The following is a 21,807-nucleotide window of genomic DNA, read 5'->3' as shown; positions in this document are numbered from 1 at the left end:
TATAAATACGGTAAACCTCGGATATATCGGACTCGGATATATCGGAAATTCACTCACAACAGATTTTTCTGTAATGCATTTCCAATAAAAATTCATTGCATATATCGGATTTTTTATAACGGATTTCGCCCATTTCGGACAAAATCTCCAGTCCCGTTCCAATTTCCAATTTATATCGGATGGCTGCATCGTGTCTTTCTCTTGGCTCCAGATTTAGGACAAATATAAAAGCGAGTGACGTCAATAATACTAGCACAGCAGTGAATGAGATCTTAACCTCACTATTGGAAATAACGTAGGCCTGACGGGCGTAACAGCGCTTAATTAATAGCTTAATTAACAATTTGTTATGCTCAGAGTCCAATAAAGTTAAATTCTCATTACCTTAAGTCTCTTTTCATTGCCCAGTCCAGGTACATTGGAAACATAGTCAAGGAAGTGCCTTTTTATAACGGATATAAATCCGATTTATGCGTAAAACAGACATTTTCCGGTATACGCATATAACGGATTTCGCTTATATCGGACAAAACCAGTGGGAACAATTGAATCCGATATATCCGAGGTTTACTGTACATGCAAATATATTACACTGCAGATCTTCATGTTCCCATATTATACTACTTTTCAACCATTTCATATCAGTCTTAGAAGTTAGCCAATATTGTATTGGAAGTGTGTTGCCCAAAATCTAGTCACTTTAAAAGTACTTGTAGTAAGCCCAACTGGGAACACACTGGTTTGTGTGTCTGCAGTAGAAGTGTGTGACTCCAGAAAGTACTACAGTGCACTTTATTCATTTTTGCAGTAAACCCTCGTTTATTGAGATTAATTGGTTCCAGACCCAAGTATAGGTGAATTTCTGTGAAGTAGGAAATTGAATTTTTTTGTAGTTAGCGCATAGAATACTAGTTCCCGACCTTCTAAATACGTATTTTAGCATGATTATGGATTTGATTATAGTAAATATAATAGAAAATATGACATCTTAGACATAAGACATAGCATAGACTCACATGTTAGCATTGACAGCGTACTTCCTTAAGTGGCTAATGTCTCATCAATGTAATGTTACTGACAGAAAGCAGTGACTACCAGTGTAGAATACTGTTTGTTGTTTCGTTTAGCGTATTGTAGTTCTCTGTAGTTTTAATTTGAAGTGGGTATGTTTGGGGAGACCACTTACAAAGAAGTCCCAGGACAGGTACTGAATCCATACCTGGGTTTTTGTCTGATTTGAATCCAGGATTCATTGATTTAATGCATTAATTTTGCTGACACATACCCAAACCGAGTCACATAATTATGAATTCAATGAAATAAAATATGTAGTGTAAATCCAGCCTAATTCATTTGTAGGCAAAAGTGTGTGTGTGTGTGTGTGTGTGATACACACATTTAAAAGTGACTTTCCTTCCTCCGGTCCAGTCTCGGTGAAGAGTTCTACAAGGAGGCCATTGAGCACTGCCGCAGCTACAATGCTCGTCTATGTGCCGAGCGATCCATGCGTCTCCCCTTCCTGGACTCCCAGACAGGTGTGGCCCAAAGCAACTGCTACATCTGGATGGAGAAGAACCACCGTGGACCAGGTGGGTGTCTGGGCATGGAAGCTACCCCATCACAAAGGGTTTTCTTTTTTTAATTCTCTATCCTCTGGCATCCTCGATCATTTCATTCTTCTGGTCTCCTTAGCTTCCAGCTCGTGCCACCTTCTTTTTTTCTTCTGTACACTTTCTAACATTAGTGTATTTTGGCAGTCAGACACCCCTGTGGCGATGATACGCCGCTGGCACCAGCTGCTCCTGAGAGACACTTGTGCAAGCTGTTTGTACTTTTTTTTTGCCAGAAGTCTTTTACTTAGTTTTTTGGGTGCCACAATAACAACATAAAACACACCATCAAATACAGTAAAGTCTCGTTATATCGATATTCTCGGAAAAAATACCGATATAACCGGACTATCCATATATCCGATCCTGCGCCGAACTGCATTAAAAGTGGGCGGATCTTTGATATGGCATGTAATTTTCTCCTTGAGTTCATGGATTGCGTATCTAGCATGCTTTTGTACTACAATACATTTTGTACTACAGTAAATAAAAATAAACTTACGCTGTAGTGATTACCGGTTACCGGGACATAATTCACCACGGAACTATCGATAGGGAAGGTGTTGCCACCCGGAGGGGTCGGCGCGAGGGACGGGTGTTTTCCGCTGTGTGTGCTGCACTCTGGTGGTGGAAGTGTGAAAAATAAAGTTGACTGGAAGCAGCCGTTCGCCGTGTTCTTTTTTGGTATTGAAATCCTTAAGCAAAGATTGATTTAAGCTGCTTTTGTATCGATATAAGCAGACCAAATTGGCTGGCGGGAGATGAAAAGGGCATCGTAGTAACCGGATTATCATAATAACCGGGTATCGTACTAACGGAACAAATTATATCATAAAAGACTAGAAATTTGCCGGGAAATGAAAATAGTATCGTAATAAATAGTAATTCGTTATAACCGATATCGATATAATGAGACTTTACTGTATGCGTAAAACGGACATTTTCCGGTAAATGCATATAACGGATTTCCCTTACTATATCGTACAAAACCAGTGGGAACAATTGAATCCGATATATCCGAGGTTTACTGTACTTCCCTATTGTCACTGCTATCCTAACTACAGTGTTTTCCACTTCATTGCCGGCATTTCAGTATCTGCAGTCATTAGCCACAATGTATGCATTATACATTATGGTTATCTCCCAACTGAGTTGTGTTTGTTTTTTTTATGTTTTGAGCTTCAGGTCACGCGCCAGGTCAGTTGTACACATATCCCGCACGCTGCTGGCGCAAGAAGAGGCGGCTAAACATCCTGGAGGACCCACGGCTCGTACCGATTGAGTTCAAGATTGGTAAGGGGGAAATGGAAGCACAGACTTATAGTATACAGATGTGTATATATATATGGTATATATATGGTATATATATATGGCGGCTTGAGGTTTTATTTTGGAGGAGCAATGAGGCCCTGACCAATGTCCCAATGTCTTGTCATCACATCACGGTGTCTTTTCTCATTGCAATGACCGCTTCACCAGATTATGAGGCCTCTCTAAAAAAGGAGGGGGGTATTCCAGATGGCCCCGTGCTGGAGTCGCTGCTCGCTGGGGAAACCATAGACAAGAAGGTGGAAACAAAAGAGGAAGAGCCGATGAGCGAGTGTCAGGTGAGGCGTGTCGTCGCTTTGGTGTCTTTTTAGTTTGTTTTAGTTTTCTTGGTCTGTCTCTAATATTCCTCAGGAGTCGTTATCGTTAATGTCAGAGCAAAAAGTAGGACAGGGCGGAAATGTGAGATGAAGCTGCGGCAAATCTCTCCTCTTGCCTTAAGTGCACGAGCTGAGCCTAGCGTCCTAGCGTACTATAACACTCACGGCACTGAGATGTTTGTCAATTTAGACTTTCAATGTGACATCATTGTTTTTGCTAATTGCACAACACATTACAGAGAAATGTCATATCTGTGTGACCTGGAAGGGGCTTGTCACTGCCGTCCTTCTAGATAGAGGAAATTGCAATACTCTGATGAATGAATGAATGAATGAATGAATGAATGGATGGATGGATGAATGGATGGATGGATGATGGATGGATTTGACTGCCAAGATAGAGGATTATATGTCCAAAGTAGGTCGGTGGATGGATGGATGCATGGATGCATGGATGCATGGATGATGGATGGATGCATGGATGGATGGATGGATGGATGGACGGATGATGGATGGATTTGACTGCCAAGATAGAGGATTATATGTCCAAAGTAGGTCGGTGGATGGGTGGATGGATGGATGGATGGATGGATGATGGATGGGTTTGACTGCCAAGATAGAGGATTATATGTCCAAAGTAGGTGCGAGGGTGGATGGATGGATGGATGGATGGATGGATGGATGGATGGATGCATGGATGGATGGATGGATGGATGGATGGATGGATGGATGGATGGATGCATGGATGGATGGATGGATGGATGGATGGATGGATGGGTTTGACTGCCAAGATAGAGGATTATATGTCCAAAGTAGGTCGGTGGATGGATGGATGGATGGACGGATGATGGATGGGTTTGACTGCCAAGATAGAGGATTATATGTCCAAAGTAGGTGCGTGGGTGGATGGATGCATGGATGGATGGATGCATGGATGGATGGATGGATGGATGCATGGATGTATGGATGGATGGACGGATGATGGATGGGTTTGACTGCCAAGATAGAGGATTACAGTATATGTCCAAAGTAGGTCGGTGGATGGATGGATGGATGGATACATGGATGGATGGATGGGTGGATGCATGGATGGATGGATGGATGGATGGATGGATGGATGATGGATGGATGGATGGATGGATGGGTTTGACTGCCAAGATAGAGGATTATATGTCCAAAGTAGGTCGGTGGATGGATGGATGGATGGACGGATGATGGATGGGTTTGACTGCCAAGATAGAGGATTATATGTCCAAAGTAGGTGCGTGGGTGGATGGATGCATGGATGGATGGATGCATGGATGGATGGATGGATGGATGGATGGATGGATGCATGGATGTATGGATGGATGGACGGATGATGGATGGGTTTGACTGCCAAGATAGAGGATTACAGTATATGTCCAAAGTAGGTCGGTGGATGGATGGATGGATGGATGGATGGATACATGGATGGATGGATGGGTGGATGCATGGATGGATGGATGGATGGATGGATGGATGATGGATGGATGATGGATGGATTTGACTGCCAAGATAGAGGATTATATGTCCAAAGTAGGTGCGTGGGTGGATGGATGGATGGATGCATGGATGGATGGATGCATGGATGGATGGATGGATGGATGATGGATGGATTTGACTGCCAAGATAGATGATTATATGTCCAAAGTGGGTGGGTGGTTGGGTGGATGGATGGATGTATGGATGGATGGATGATGGATGGATTTGACTGCCAAGATAGAGGATTATATGTCCAAAGTAGGTCGGTGGATGGGTGAATGAATGGATGGATGGATGATTGCATGGATGGATGATGGATGGATAAATGATGGATGGATTTGACTGCCAAGATAGAGGATTATATGTCCAAAGTAGGTGCGTGGGTGGATGGATGGATGATGGATGGATGGTTGGACGGGTTTGACTGCCAAGATAAAGGATTATATGTCCAAAGTATGCATGGATGGATAGGTTACATGTACTTTAAATACAAATAAAACCCACAAATATTTTGCCGTTTTTCCCCAACAATTATTCACAGTATTCCAAACCACATTTTTCCCAAAAGTGAATGATTCTCTTATGTGTAACCTATATGAACATAAACGCCAAAGGAGTCAGTCCCTCACCAGCCATGACGCTCTCCACACATCACTGAGATGCAGCTCGAGGATCAATTATCCGGAATGATTGTGTCCCCACCCATCTGTTTGTCATCCTTCATGGACCAGGAAGGAGTCTTCTTTTTTCACATTGTAGTTATTTGCGGTCATTACCACATTGATACATTTTTGCAGGGTACTCTTTTTTCCTGTCACTTCCTTGTGTTTATTCCTCGTTATTCCACAAATGTAACAAATTCTACTATATGAAGAAAAATAACGAGGCTGCCCTCTCAATTACATAATCAATCAGACAACGTTATTTCCTTATAAATGTCTAATAAATTCTAAATCAGCTTACTCGGGCACATTGGTGCAATTCTATGCTTGCACCCTTTTGAGGAGGTCCATTAAGACATCCATGGATAAGTTCGCTTTACTATAACAACGTGAATGTCCCACAAACAGTAACGACCCAAACTTGATCAAACCCTGCTGTATTTTTTAAAATTGCCCACATTGACATTCTTGATTTAATACCCCCCATTCTGAGCAGGTACAGTAAAGCCTCACTTTTAACGAGAATTACGCAAAACAAATGGACAAATGGCTATTTTGGATGCTGTAGGTCAGTGGGTCCCAAAGCGGGGTAAGCGTACCCCCAGGAGTACGTCAATTGCCGTAAGGGGTATGTGCATAAAAATGAAAAACAATTAGTGTCCAACACTCAAAATTACGAGTGCGCCTGAACACCTCACATGTGTGAGGAGACCGTAGCAGGAAGAAGACAAAGTTATTCTTTGCTCCGTGTGCATCAGTTTGGTATGAAAGGAATATGCAGACTTAAACCATAGCCATCCTGAGTGGACAAATTGTTTAAAATAGTAATTAATTTAGAATAATTTAGAAGTTTAAATGACGTCTATTCAATTGGAATGGCTTCAAAGGGAACATGCCAACATCAGAGTAGAATAAAAGATATGTAGGATGTTTATGTATTATCTGTGTATCGCATGTCAAACCTTATCCTCACGTCACCGTGCAAAATACACATTTTTGACCCAGAAAAGTTATTAACCAATGAATTATCTTCAATATTTCAAGTTAATTAGCATAATAAGGTTAATGTTTTTTAAGTGTGCAGGACTAGGGGGGTCAATGGCTTCAGGTCAAACATCTGAAGGGGTATGTGACTGCAAAAAAATGTATTTTGAATTATAAAATACTCACCACTGATGAATATCGATGAAAGACGATCAATAGAGCACATCTGGACTTCAGACCGATTGTCACGTATTGATAAATTATTACTGACTTAAAGTAAACAAGTGAGAATAAGCGGTAGAAAATGGATAGATGGAAGATGGGTTTTCTTCAAAAAAAAAAAAAAAGGCATAAATGGGCAGGTTTTCCCACAAATAAAAACACAGTAATTTTTTTTTGGGGGGGGGGCACTGAATAGCAAAAAGGGTGTTGACTGAGTGTACGCTTTAATTTGCCGTACAGAAACTGCTTGTTGGAGATTTCCCTCATGAGCTGGAGGTGGATGAGATGGAGGAAGATGTGCCGAAGCGCAAGAACCGTACCAAAGCACGGGTAGGCCATCAAATAAAGATAGTAAAAATCAAACAAATGTTATATGTTACTCATAAGTTACTTATAAGACTTGCACACAGGTTTGCACAAACAGTTTTTGTTTGTTATTTTTCTTTTTTTCTTTCACCGCTTTGATTAGATTACTGAGTTTAGCGTTTTTTTCCGTCTCTTTTGGAGCATCCTGTGTGAATATAATCAAGTGTTAACAATGTATCTTGGAAATTATCACACACGCACACACACACACACACACACACGTGCGCACATAAACAATATTAACAGAGACACCAGGCTTGTTAATTGGAGCTGTTGGTCCCCTGCTAGGTGTCATCAGTCACTTCCTGCTGGAAGTGAGGCTTTACGCTGAGAACAGATGATTAGAATGCAAACAGGGATGTGTCGACACTTGGAGTGATGAGTGTGTTGCTGCAGTCTTTTAATGTGTGTGCGTTTGCCCTTGTGGAAAAAAAAACTTTTCTGTGTACTTCATCTGTGATGTTTATTGTGTTTATTGTGTGTGTGTCAGGCGTATGGGGTTGGTGGCATGAGAAAGCGCCAAGAACCACCCGCCATCGAAGACAGAGACAAGCCTTATGTCTGTGACAGTGAGTGTTCCAATAATATTATATGTTACATTGACAATAAAAAAAGATCACTTTCTGTTTACTGTGTTTATCTTTGTGTGTTTTAGTATGTGGAAAGCGCTATAAGAACCGCCCAGGACTGAGTTATCATTACACTCACACACATCTGGCGGATGAAGAAGGCGAGGAAGACTCAGAACGACACACACTACCCTTTCAACGCAAGAACAACCACAAGCGTGAGTCTGCTGACTTGTTGTTTACTTTTACGTATACATTGTGTACACGACGCAAAAGTGGTCCTTGTTTCGCAATCTTTCATTTTATGTAGGGATTTCCATAGACCACACATTCACACATACATAATAACGACGATATTGTGATATTCGGAGTGTCCCTGAATGCACCTCCTGGTAGTCTAGTGACAATGTGGAAGTGTTTGTGAGGTGGAGATACATACGTATATATATTGTGTTGGAATTGCACTGCTGTGTGCTCCGTGTGCTCATTCATACCATTACAAAATGTATTAGAGTTAAATGTCACAATAATAATAGTCTGACTCAAAACTCTACGGTAATGGTAATGGTAATGGTAATGGTAATGGTAATGGTAATGGTAATGGTTTTAATTCATTTGAACATGCATCAGATTCCAATTGAGTGCATCCCATAATCAGTTCCCAGTTCCACATGTCCAAAAGGAGTAGGAAGAAGCAAAGCTTATTAAATCCTACCCCTCCATCTGGTACTTTTACAATCAGTAACTGTTACATTTGTTCACTTCCTGCTTTCCATAATTCAGTTTTTTTTGTTTTTGTTTTTTTAATAATGTACCTCGTACCGAAGTAGGAGGTAAAATGAGCATCCAATGCCATAATGGGTACCATAGTAAGTGTCAATATAGTGATATATATAGCACATCATGACTGGTTCAAGACTCTTCATTCTTGTATTTAGCAAATTTATTTTATTTATTAATTTATTTTATTATTTTTTATTAATTTTTTGGGTGTTTTTAAACATTTTTTAATTTTTTTTATTTTTTGTCCCGTACCGAAGTACTCGGTGATATGATCATCCAATGCCATAATGGGTACCATAGTAAGTGTCAATATAGTGATATATATAGCACATCATGACTGGTTCAAGACTCTTCATCCTTGTATTTAGCAAATTTATTTTATTTATTAATTTATTTTATTAATTTTTATTAATTTTTTGTGTGTTTTTCAACATTTTTTTAATTTTTTTATTTTTTGTCCCGTACCAAAGTACTGGGTGATATGAGCATCCAATGCCATAATGGGTACCATAGTAAGTGTCAATATAGTGATATATATAGCACATCATGACTGGTTCAAGACTCTTCATCCTTGTATTTAGCAAATTTATTTTATTTATTAATTTATTTTATTAATTTTTATTAATTTTTTGGGTGTTTTTAAACATTTTTTTAATTTTTTTATTTTTTGTCCCGTACCAAAGTACTGGGTGATATGAGCATCCAATGCCATAATGGGTACCATAGTCAGTGTCAATATAGTGATATATATAGCACATCATGACTGGTTCAAGACTCTTCATCCTTGTATTTAGCAAACATCAACTGCTTGTATTGTTTCTTGAATTGGCTCATCGTTGTGCATTGTTTGATTTCCTTACTCAATCCATTCCATAGTTTGATTCCACATACTGAAATGCTATGGCTAGCATAACGTAGTCCTAGCATAGAAGTGTTTCAAATGTACTTCTTCCCTGAGATCATATTTCTCCTCTCTTGTAGAGAAGTATTGGATGACATTTTTAGCTAATTGCTTATTTTTAGCCTCATGCATTATTTTAGCTGTTTGAGTATTTGTGATTTTAGAAATAAGGAGTTACAATATTTATTATTATCTTTGTAAAGGCACACTATATTTTGAATACAGCTCTTGGTGTACCTATTGTTGTGGCCGGCGAGTCCAATCCCGCATTGTTTATCTCCACTGTTGCACTGCTAGAATGTCCCTGCTCAAACTGTAATGCATGCCTCTCAGCTAATTGGCAGTATATGGTGCTAGACCGCCTATCTCACGGAACAGACCAGTCCGCTGTGCACACGTGGGTGAGGGCGTCTGTGTGCAGGCGCGTATGTGTCTGTTGCTGAGTTTACGTGTGGAAATTTAAAATGTTTAATATCCCCCATCCCTCCCTCTCAAACAGTCTGTAATCACACACACACATACACACACACACACCAAGGCCTTCAAAAATGCAATCTTCTCTGCTGAAATGAAAAAAAGGAAGCTTAGCTGTCTTGGTGGCTATATATATATATATATATATATTTATATATATGTGTGTGTGTTGGGTCTTGTGAATGTGCACACACGTTCGCCCGTGCATGCATTGATGTCTATGCTGCGGCATTAAGGCTCCCCAATCGTCTGAGTGTCATGGAGGACACAGCACCAGCCTTCTTTATATTGGCCCATATGTAATAATATTAATATGGCTGCACTGAATGAGAGCATGCATAATTCATGTCTTATTCCGGCTCTAAAGAAGCCGTCTAGACGCTATAGCGAAGCATACGTATACTGTATACTGTATACTGTATGCGCCATCTACAGTGGAACGGATCACAAAAAGTCACGTTTGCTATTATTAGTGAAAGATGATTTGATCAGAAAATGACATATCTTCCCTTTCTTCTGTTCCTTGCGTAACACAATCCATCGTAGTGATAGGTGTTCGCTATATGCTATTTAAATGTTGCATTCTAATGTACAGTATATATGCTAAACGTTTGTTTTGTGCGTTGTTTTCTCATTTTGTCTATGAATAAGTAGCCAAGAATGACGTTGCATGGCGAGCGGGAGGGTGTGAGTGTGTGTGTGTGTGTGTGTGTGTGTGTTGTGAGAGCGGTGATACGAGAAGACAGATGGGTGGAGGAGGCTGCATGAATAAAGGAGGGGACTTTCTTTGGGGGCGGCTGTCGTTGTCCACCTGAGAATCGTTTTGGTTGCAAGGAAGAGGCAGGTAGAGGTTGATGAGGGCACATAGTCAAATGGCAAAAGGCGGTATGAATAAGCGACAATAGCGATGCGGACGGAGATTTAGAGGCTACTTTATCTGGACGGACAGACGGTCCAGCAGTGTGGAGCAACGGGGACACTTTGTGTAGTTGCTTTCGGTTGTGTGCATGTGTTGTATGAGCAGTCATGGTGTGTGTTTGTGTGTGTTTGCGTGTGTGAGAGCTCTTTGAAGGTCAGCGCCCCTTTGTTCATACTCACTGTTGTTGTTTTGGCTTCTTGCTCTGCCTCAAAATGGCTTCCAGACTGCAGATTTAAAGGTAAATTCTGATTAGGTAACTTCAGTGCCGACCTAAAAAAAAAGTGAAGTGCTAAAATGTAGGGGTGTGTATTGGCAAGAATCTGGCGATACGATACGATATATCACGACATATCACAATACTGTTAACAATGTCATATTTTTTTTTAAAGATTATTTACTGGAAACACTAAATTACACCAGCAATATGCAGTTACTAAACATATTTTTATTCGAATTATCACAAACTTTCCTCTGTAAAAACTTTGGATAAAGCTTTAACATCCAGCTTTAAATTTACAAAAAAAAAAAACAAAAAAAAATAAATTAAATTATGTCTCAAAATCCTGCTCAAATGTTCACATTCTATTAGCTGTGAAAAAATGTACACAGTCCCTGACTTAAACAGTATTTTAACAGTATAGTAACAGACTAATAAGAGTATTATTGTGGAACAAAGTAACTAACATCAGTAAAAAGTCCTTTTAGGATGCTTGAAATAACCATATTTTAACAAAATAGTGATATCAATTTGAAAAACAAAATACCTGCAATATCACAGTACTACTTTTGTAGTTTACAGTGGTACAAGGACCTTGGTGTCTCGCAAAGTGGACTCGCAGATTTGTCGTGTTTCCCGAGTACATTATTCGGGCACGACACATTTTACAAACGGCATGGGTTTTTGTCAATTTCTGCGCTTTGTGTAGTGCTACTTTGTGTAGAAATCCAAAATGTGTCCACACTTCAGCCTTGTACGACGCAGGGGGGGGCCGCTGTTATGTGCTGGCATTCGGCCATGTTGAACTGTGTTTACGTGTGAGGACGTTTCACTCGGGAATTGACTCATTGACTAAGTGAGTGCTGCCACCTAACGATCGGAGGTTGAAATTAAAATCAGAAATGAACCTTTGCCGTGTCTCCACTTGAATAAATACCATATACAGTCTATGATAAATGCCTAAAAATATCCATATCATACTTTTTAATATTGATACAGTATCGTGGAACGAAGTATGGCGATATATCGCCAAAACGATATTTTCTTACACAACTACTAAAATGGCTACTCTGAATTGTTGGTCACATGTACTTCTAAGGTTACTCTCTGAACCTTTCTTCTGTAGTAGTAAAGTAAAGTTTTCAGCATGGTAAGGCACACTTTTTGAGTCGTATGGACAAAATGGGAGTATTAGACCATCTTAAAAAATGCTGTATATACAGTCGTCCCTCGCCACTTTGCATTTCCAGTTTTCCGACTTCAATATATAGCGCTTTTTTCAAAATAACAATTGCGCTATGAGAGTAGTTTAATGGTTGTTTACCGCTTTTATTAGACATAAATATGCATATGTATGCAGATTTTATATATTCCTGGCCTAAATTTTCATTCCCAAAGCAATAATAAAAAAATAATGAAAAATAAATAAATAAATAAAATAATAATAAAAATCATTTTAAAAAAAATAATAACTTGTATCCTTTTTTACTACATCAAACCTAGCCTAAATTTTAATTCCCAAAGCAATAATAAAAAATAAATAAATAAATAAAATAATAATAAAAATAATTTTAAAAAATAATAACTTGTATCCTTTTTTTACTACATCAAACCTAGCCTAAATTTTAATTCCCAAAGCAATAATAAAAATAAATAAATAAATAAAATAATAATAAAAATAATAAAAAAAATAATAATAACTTGTATCCTTTTTTACTACATCAAACCTAGCCTAAATTTTAATTCCCAAAGCAATAATAAAAATAAATAAATAAATAAAATAATAATAAAAATAATTTTAAAAAAATAATAACTTGTATCCTTTTTTACTACATCAAACCTAGCCTAAATTTCCATTCCCAAAGCAATAATAAAAAAAAAAAAAATTATAATAAAAATAATTTTAAAAAATAATAACTTGTATCCTTTTTTTTACTACATCAAACCTAGCCTAAATTTTAATTCCCAAAGCAATAATAAAAATAAATAAATAAATAAAATAATAATAAAAATAATTTAAAAAAAATAATAACTCAATAATAACTCAAATTTTGGAAATATGGACCATTATTTTATTCCAAAAATAATATCCAGTCCAAAATCTCACCGTTTTTGCATAGTTGTTTGTTGTGAGCGGTGACTTGTCCCAATTTGTACGACAGTCCCTGAAAGCACCATCTCACTTTATTTTAAGTTTAGTTTAAGTCAGAGATATTCAGCTTTCAGATGAAATTTCAGAATGAACTAACATTTGATCTTTACCAAACTTGTAAATGCACACGTCCAACCGCTCAACGGTCATGGATGTCACACATTTGGGAATTTTGCCATTCAGTGTTGAAACTTCCAACAGTTGAATGTGTGCATTATAAAGTTTCTAGAAGGTCAGGTTCACTTGTAAAGGTTATAGCTTCTGGGATGAGAACAACACCTTTAAAAAAATCTGAAGCCACCGTTCTCAGACAAAAAAAAAAAGTGGATTGCACCCAAGGTGGAGGAGTTCAAGTCTCTGGGGATCTTGCTCATGAGCGAGGGAAGGCTGGAGCGTGACATTGTTCCAGACCATCGGGATGAAGACAGAGCTGAGCCGGAAGTTCAAAGCTTTCAATTTAGCGGTCGAGCTACGCCCCTACCCGCACCTCTGGTCACGAGTTTGGGGGCAGTGACTGAAAGAGCAGCTTGGCTGAAATAAGTTTCCTCCATCGGGTTTCTGGACTCACCTGAAGAGTTAGGGTCAGTAGCTCCATCATCCTGGGGGAGCCCAGAGTGAAGCAGCTGGCTTGTCTGAACATCTCCTGGACGCCTCCCTGTAAGTCATTGTTGTCTGTGTAGCACGATAGAGTGTGCATACAGGGACCGGGATCACTAATAACCTTTTCCCAACACAATCTTTGGGTCTACCCGACTTTTTTAAACACTGGTAGTCCTGCAAAAAAATGTATAATGACCACATTCCATGTTACTGATGCTATAGAAAACCTAATGCTAAGATGCTAATGCTACTTACCATGGAGAGACATCTTGAAGTAACCTAATTTCTTGAGAAACGTTGGCGTGTCCAGTCTCTACATCTGGACCGGATTCGGGATCCAACAAATATGGCTGGATGTTAAAAGCGGACATTTTAAAAATTGCAGTTTATTTTCCACTCCGATATTATTTATCAACTCCTTTATAGTCGGTTTTGCAGCTTGTGGGTTTCTCTGCACTCGGAAGTATGACCAACCACATCGGAGTGGGCGTGCCTGGAGGCGGGCCATGGGTGGAATCCATTAAAACGGACCATTTTCATGGGAAGCACGAAATCGAAAGAAATACAGCTGAATAGGTGCAGATTCTGGAAGATCTTTGCTTTGGATCTTGCTTAATTTATGTACAAAAAGTATATTTCTTTAAACAAATAGACCGTATTCGACCATTAAACATCATAATTTATGAATGAATACAAACCTTGTATTTGGGAAGACTGTATTCATATTTTCTGTGCTTTTTTTCATGTTCATTTATTCAACGTTCAACATTTATTGAACGTTTTTATTGATGAATCGTATCCACCGGTTAATATAATATAATATAATATACACAAACTGCGCCAAGCGTACCGCACATGCTGAGCCACAGCGTTGAGCGCTGTGCTCACAACTTTTTCATATACACAGACATTTTTTTTTTTCTCAGCTGTTGATTGGTTGATTGTTGCCACTGCTGCACAGCTCAGGAAAGGAAGGGAATTGGCTGTTGCCTAGCAATCTGGTTGCCATGGATACCAGCAGGGCTCCCACCTAAAGACTACACTGTTATGTACATTAAAAAAAAAGACAGACAAACAGACAGACAGACAGTCATGGTGAGGGGGGGGGGGTAAAAAGAAACAGAAGAATGGACGAAGCACAGTAGAGTTGAATTAAAAATAACATCCATAAAATAAGAGCGAGGATACGAAGAGGAGAAGCAGAGAGTGAAAAAAAGTCTTTTCATGATTCATCATATAGATTCCCCCCGAGTGTTGGGCTGGTGAAGGCAGGCTAACGTTGGCTTCATTTGCTATTCCGTCTCAAGATGCTGTGCTGTGGCTTGCTGGCTGCTTATTTTGTGGTTCCGCACTTGTTTCGGCCATGTTTGAATACCCCCCCCCCCCTCACACCAGTGGAGAATAACAGCCACAGCACCTCCCAAATCCACCCTCATCCTGTCTGTTGGCATCTTTGTCTGTTTTTCTGTCTCCATCCACTGAATTTTGTACATCTGCACACACCCAGCAAAGACATATATTATATTATATTATATTATTAATCAATTTGTATTTTTAGTTTCATTTTTTTAGGACAAAAACAGTCATTTTCCTTAAGATGACTTTTCCCTTTTAGCTCCTTCTCGTGCCAGGCTGACAGACTGTTGTGGAGGTTGGGCACACATTCAAAGCCAGTTCACCCTGGAACAAAATAGGATTTATAATTTGCATTCTAACAGAGGGGACAGAAGCCTGTACTGACGTTCTGTCTTTTTTTTTTTTTTTTTTTTTTTTTTTTTTTAAGGGAGTCCACAAAGGAGTGCATAAAACCACATAAATGCAAGACTGGAGTGTGTGGTTTAGCACGCATCTGTGGATGTTTAGGAGATGAACTCATGAGTGCGGATAGCAGAATGGGAATATTTTATGTGTGTGTGTGATTACTATGCAGACATACATCAAGTTTTATTATGCACCAAACATCCTTACTGTGCAATGTCACACTGTGGACACACATATGCATGCATCCACAGCCACAACGCATCAGGAGTTACGCAACCTGCTGAGTGAGTGAAAGTATCACGAGTGTGTGTGTGTGTGTGTGTGTGTAGACACGAGGGGATTCAGAATTGTTTGATGGCCGCAGTGGATAAAAACAGAAACGGCCCAAAAGAGGAAAGAGATGGCATCGGTGGCGGCATTAATGTGATGCCAGATGTATTGTAGGATAGAATTCCAATTTCCTTTCCGCATGTGGGGTGGAATGGTGGAATGGTGGAATAGCGGAATGGTACATATATTGAAGAGAAAAGGACTGAATAAGAAAAAGGTAGCAAAAAAAAAAGCACAAAGGAGTGATGGAATGGCGAGGCGGAGAGAACAACAGCAATAATGAGAATGTATGAAAGTGCAAAGAGGAAGGTAGAGGATGAGGATGGGCGAACATAGGCGGAGGGGAGGAAGACGGGATGAGAGGAAAAGGCGGTGACTTTTCTTCTGTGACTGACGCGTTCCATCTGACTGCATGCCTACCTTCTTGTCTGCCAAGAAAACCTGAAAATGTCTTTCTTCTATTTGTATGTCCATGCACACATATTCCATGTGATGTGCATTGGAGTCCTTTCAAAATAAAATATCATATTGATTACAGGCAAGCAGCATAGGAGCTCTCATTTATCACATTATGGGAGAAAGTGGGGGATGGGATTGAAACTGGACAGCAAAAGTTATTAAGCAAAGGCTGGGTTGTAAATGTGTGTGTGTGTGTGTGTGTGTGTGTCTACTGTACTGCGCTTTACTCTTGAGAGGTTCTCCTCATTAAGCAGCCAGGCGACAGGAGTGCAGAGTGTGTGCTTTCACACACGGCTGCTCCGATACAACCAGAGCCACTTTTTTTTTTTTTTTTTTCACCTCCCTTTCCTTCCTCTTTGTACCTCCAACCTCACCTCATTTTGCATTTCTTCTTTTTCTGTCCGTCTCCATCTTCCTGTCATCCATTACTGCCTTTTTCCTATTGTCTTTTTCGACCTCCACATTTTTTTTTCCAGGTCTTTTACATTTCCAAACAACAGATTCAAGTGTGTGATTTATTTTCTCATTAGCCTTGTTTGTGGTGTTACTGTACGCTTATCATATCAGCAGTGTCGCATTTACGCTAATAATAATAATACTTTCCCAGACGTTCACATTGCACACCTTAGAATGGCCACCATTGCAATTATTGATTTTTCTCCACCAACTGGAATTCAGCCATCGACACAAAACTTCAGCTTTCCGCTTTTATTGCCAATATTAGAATTCCTGAAGCATTTTAAATGTTATAATTCCTAAGGGTGTCCATATGTGCAGGACAACATAAATGACCAATAAAATCACATTCAAGTTAAATGAACTCAATAATTTCATCTCCAGCTTCCAAACGGAGCTTCTCATTGTCTCAATGGGGAGAGGCACGGCCCGGGAGCATACACACAGAGTGCAGACGATTCTAACATCATAGAGATAAAATTAGTAGATTGGAAAATCCATACATCCATTTTCTATGCTGCTTATCCCCACTAGGGGGTATGCGGGGTACACCCTGGACTGGTGGCCAGCATATCCCAGGGCACATATAGACAAACAACCATTCACACTCACATTCATACCTATGGACAATTTGGAGTGGCTAATTAACCTAGCATGTTTTTGGAATGTGGAGGGAATTGGAGAAAAGCACTGACCTACATGCTAACCACTCAGCCAGATTGCAAAATCTCTTGCATCTCAGCTTTGTGTAATTAGTGTATGGTTAGTACAAATAATTTCTCCATCTTATTTTTTTCTCATAATATTATGACTTTATTCTCATAATAGTTTGACTTTATTATTGGAAATCCAACAAAAATTTCCCAAAAACTGTGTTCCGTTTCTCATATTATAATTTTTTTCTTAATTCTTTCAACTTTTTGCTTTTCACATAGTAGTTGGTTCATATTCTGCCTTATACAGTGGTAGTGTATTGTCTGTTTTATCAGCCTATTGCGTTTACTGTGTGCAGTAGTTTTCACACCAGACCTCGGAACGGTGTGCGGGCTTGTGATGTCCCATGATTCCGAGCTAATACAGTATGCATTACACAGGTACACTACACTACACTACACTACACTACACACAGAATTTTTCCAAAAACTGTGTTCCGTTTCTCATATTATAACTTTTTTCTTAATTTTTTCAACTTTCTGCTTTTCACATAGTAGTTGGTTCATATTCTGCCTTATACAGTGGTAGTGTATTGTCTGTTTTATCAGCCTATTGCGTTTGCTGTGTGCAGTAGTTTTCACACCACACCTCGGAACGGTGTGCGGGCTTGTGATGTCCCAATACAGTATTAATACAGCTAATACAGTATTCATTACACAGGTACACTACACTTGAGTACCATAATCTTTCAATGATGATCTTAATGATAATTATTATTGTTTTAAATATCAGTCGAGAATTAATAGGACAATTATCCACCAGCAAAATTTGTCATGTGACAGGCCGACCTTTGACCTTTATGAGGTATAGAAACTGATCCCTTGACAAAAAGAGCGATGTAGTCGTTGTATTGTCCGATACTGCAACTGTGGGAGAAGGAGGAATTAAGATGAGGGGGTCGGGGGTCAGGGAGCAGCACAAAAAGGAAGGGTGAGGAAAGGTAGCGTAGGTGTTTGGAGCAACGAGGTGGGGGAGAAATAAGGGAGGGGGCGTGTGTGGGGGGGGGTATTTGTGGATTCATCTCTTGCTGGATAATTCCCAGGAGGGTGTCTCTCCAACACTTGAAAGCTGTGAAGTGTGTGGTTCTGCTCATGCTCCTCCTGGTAATTGGAAGAGGGGCGGGGGGGGGGGGAGTAGGCGGAGAGCGGTGGGGGGGGGGGGGGTCAGTTAGCGAATAGGAGATAAAACTGTACAAGAAATGATAATGCGAGGAAGAAACACACACAAATGTATGGGTCTTATGTGGAATATTTGTTCCTTTATACTTTGCGCTCATTGGCTTCCTATCCGTCTCGTCTCAATCATCGCCCCCCCCCCCCCCCTCCCTCGTACGGACAGCGGGGGCTTGTCTGTAGTTGCAGGCTTTAAAACAAGGCCACAAGCATTTAATCATTGATGGGCTTCTTCCCCTCTGCTATAAGCCGGCAGGCAGCCTTGACTTGCTCGGATACACCAAGACCTGCTGATTCACACCCTGGGGTCTTCAAACACGCACACACACACACACACACACACATATACACACACACAATGGCGGGCTGCAATGCAAACACCAAGCTAACTTGCACACACACACACATAGTTAAAATGTAGCCTGAATGCGTTTCATTTCGTGTGTGCTCATGTGACCGTCTAGTGTATCCCGCCAGGAATTCCGCCGCCCAATCAGTAGCGGCAAACATAAATAACACGCCAGATAAAAGCAATATATTTGACCCTAACAAGGAGACAAAAAAAAACGTGTTTGCTTTGGCTCCAGGCACGTACAACAAAGCTTTATGTGTTTTACTGTTTGGCACAGAAAACATCTGTCTGGGCTGATTTTCCCCAAAGTATCCGGAAACTGACCAGGAATAGCGACTACACATGCTTGTATCCGAGCACCATTCCGCATTACGTGATGCAGTGCGGTTCCTCCACACCGCAGCCCCCAGCAACAAATACATTCATATTCGCTTGGAAATGAGCGCATAACTTTCTTCTAGTTAAACACACCAAACTTGTGCAGTTTTCGCCTTTTCCATGTATTTGACACATTTACTAGTTACTGTTTTTATTACTGTAAAAGCAGCTGGAAGATTGCCAAATTAGATGTGTGAAATGATGTGTTCAAGCCCCTCCTGGGAGGGATTGTGGTATCTGTGGTGATTTAAGTACATTACTTGTGCAACGTACCAATTTCGCCTCAGAAGAGTCAGCAGTCCTCACATAGTAATACTATATAGTATACTATATAGTATACATAGTAGCTGAATTTGCACATTTAAGCTGTGAGTCCACACTGCATTTAATAGGTGCGATATCGTTGTTTTTAATAATCAGACAATAAAATACACAGAAAAAAAGTACTCCAACTCACCATGTAGGGGTGGTGACATATGTGAGCCATTCAAGCTCAACAGAAGGTGATCAGACTTTTACAACAAAGTAGAGTTTTTTTCTGGAGAAGGATAGGGTGCATCTTAGGATGCTGATACCGATAATCAATAAGTGAAATCGGCCGATACCAATACCGATCACATACATGCAATAAATGTTTTAAATGTACTACTAGCTATATTAAGGGTCAATACATTTTTTTCTTGTGAGATATACTTTTACAAAATGGAAATGGCTAAGAGTGAGTGGTTAGCGCGTAGGCCACAGATCTAGGAGACCTAGGTTCGATTCCCTGCATGTTCTCCTCGTGCAAGCATCGGTTTTCTCCCGGTACTCCGGTTTCCTCCCACATTCCAAATACCATCCAGAGTCCGACAGCGAAAAACTACATAGTATTTGCATATGCTCATCATAGCTCATCATTTGGAAGTATTTCCAAATGCTGTACTTCCACACTTGGAAGTACAAATTTCACTTATTTATTTCTGTCAAGTATGTTTACAAAAAACGTGGTTAGCGTGCAGGCCCGGGTTTGATTCCCCGCTCGGGCATCCCTGTGTGGATTTTGCAAGTTCTCCCCGTACTTCCTCCCACATTCCAAAAACATGCTAGGTTAATTAGCAACTCTGCTACTGTGAATGACAATACACTTAACATGGAAGTACGCAAGGTAGGGTCTGAACCGTACATTAAGTCCTTTACCGACCTTGGTGATCTCAGCATCACTGATCATTCGGTGGGTACTTTCAACAGCTACAGCAGCGTCAATATCCAAGCAGAAGCTGTGGTAATTCTACATTTGATCAAACTTACTTAAGATTTTTCAGATCAAAACATAAGAACATATGATATAAGCGACTTCATTCCTGGTACAGAACTGTAAGCATCATGGGAACTGGAGTTACTTTTTAGCATAAACATAAAGCTAAATTAGGCTGCACGGTGAAAAGTGGTTTACACAGCTCGGAGACCCGAGTTCGGTTCCACCCTCGGCCATCTCTGTGTGAAGTTTGCATGTGTGGGTTTTCTCCGGGTACTCCGGTTTCCTCCCACATTCCAAAAACATGCTAGGTTAATTAGCCACTCCAAATTGTCCATAGGTATGAATGTGAGTGTGAATGGTTGTTTGTCTATATGTGCCCTGTGATTGGCTGGCCACCAGTCCAGGGTGGACCCCGCCTCTTGCCTGAAAATAGCTGGGATAGGCTCCAGCACCCACGCAACCCTCGTGAGGATAAGCGGTATAAAATGAATGGATGGATGTTAACAATTCAGCCTTAGTGAAGGTGGAATCGTACTTATACTACAACAACTATCTCACTGACAATGTACTGTGGGCGTACTTCTATGAGATATATAACAATTTGACGTGTGGCAAGCCGATGTGTAACTACAATATTCCTTCTGAATCCTCCTAAATCATGTACGAGTGTGATGCTATTATATATAATGATGTGTCAGTGTGGTGATTTTTAATAAAAGTAAGAACAACTAAAGCACAAAGCGGGAAACCATCTATCTAACGTTCGCCATCGCAGGTTTGATGAACTGCAGAGAATATTCGCTCTAATGAAAAGCTGATACCACCAAGCTTTCAGAATGTTATCTTTGGTAAAAAGATGATTAAAAATGGGATAGAGCAATCTGTCTTATGACTAAGATAACACATGGAGCAATAGCCACTTGTTTTAATGCTGTGGTACTTTAAAAGCCCCGAGTACTTGAAAATATATTTTATATGTGCTGTAAGAATGTTGTGATCGGACCCTTCCTCCTGTTTAACTGTGCGTGTTATTGTTTTTATACTTGGGACTAGTATTTATTTATAGTCTCAGTGTGTGTGTGTACAGTATCACCCTGCTAAATACGTAAATACCACTCAAAAAGTACAAGGAACACATCATCATTACAGTGTCTTCACTTCTCCAATTAGGGAGCAATAACGATTGTTCATCAATGTGACGTCCTCCAGTGCAAATGGGACAGACGCCATGTAGACAGGAGAGGCAATTAGCAAGATAAACCCTATTAAGGAATACTTTTGCAGGTGGTTGCAACAAAAGGCTCCACTAGTGCAATTCTTCCAGGATGACACAAGCG

At 39.9% G+C, this 21,807-nt stretch overlaps 1 protein-coding gene across 1 annotated transcript in view; it reads left to right on the top strand.

Moving 5' to 3' along the window:
• dpf1 (double PHD fingers 1) overlaps window positions 1-21,807 on the top strand; it is a 48,432-nt gene that overhangs the window by 12,641 nt on the left and 13,984 nt on the right. Inside the window, 6 exon segments of the mRNA XM_058080819.2 lie at window positions 1,429-1,589; window positions 2,796-2,903; window positions 3,090-3,217; window positions 6,868-6,957; window positions 7,484-7,562; window positions 7,649-7,780. Of these exon segments, the coding sequence (XP_057936802.2) occupies window positions 1,429-1,589; window positions 2,796-2,903; window positions 3,090-3,217; window positions 6,868-6,957; window positions 7,484-7,562; window positions 7,649-7,780 (698 nt within the window).

Source organism: Doryrhamphus excisus, linkage group LG8 (assembly GCF_037039965.1).
Source record: "Doryrhamphus excisus strain RoL-2023G ecotype Guam linkage group LG8, RoL_Dexc_Guam_v1.1, whole genome shotgun sequence".
NCBI classification, from domain to species: domain Eukaryota; kingdom Metazoa; phylum Chordata; class Actinopteri; order Syngnathiformes; family Syngnathidae; genus Doryrhamphus; species Doryrhamphus excisus.
The sequence above is the reverse complement of the archived record's forward strand: the minus strand, read 5'-3'. Positions and strand labels throughout refer to the sequence as shown.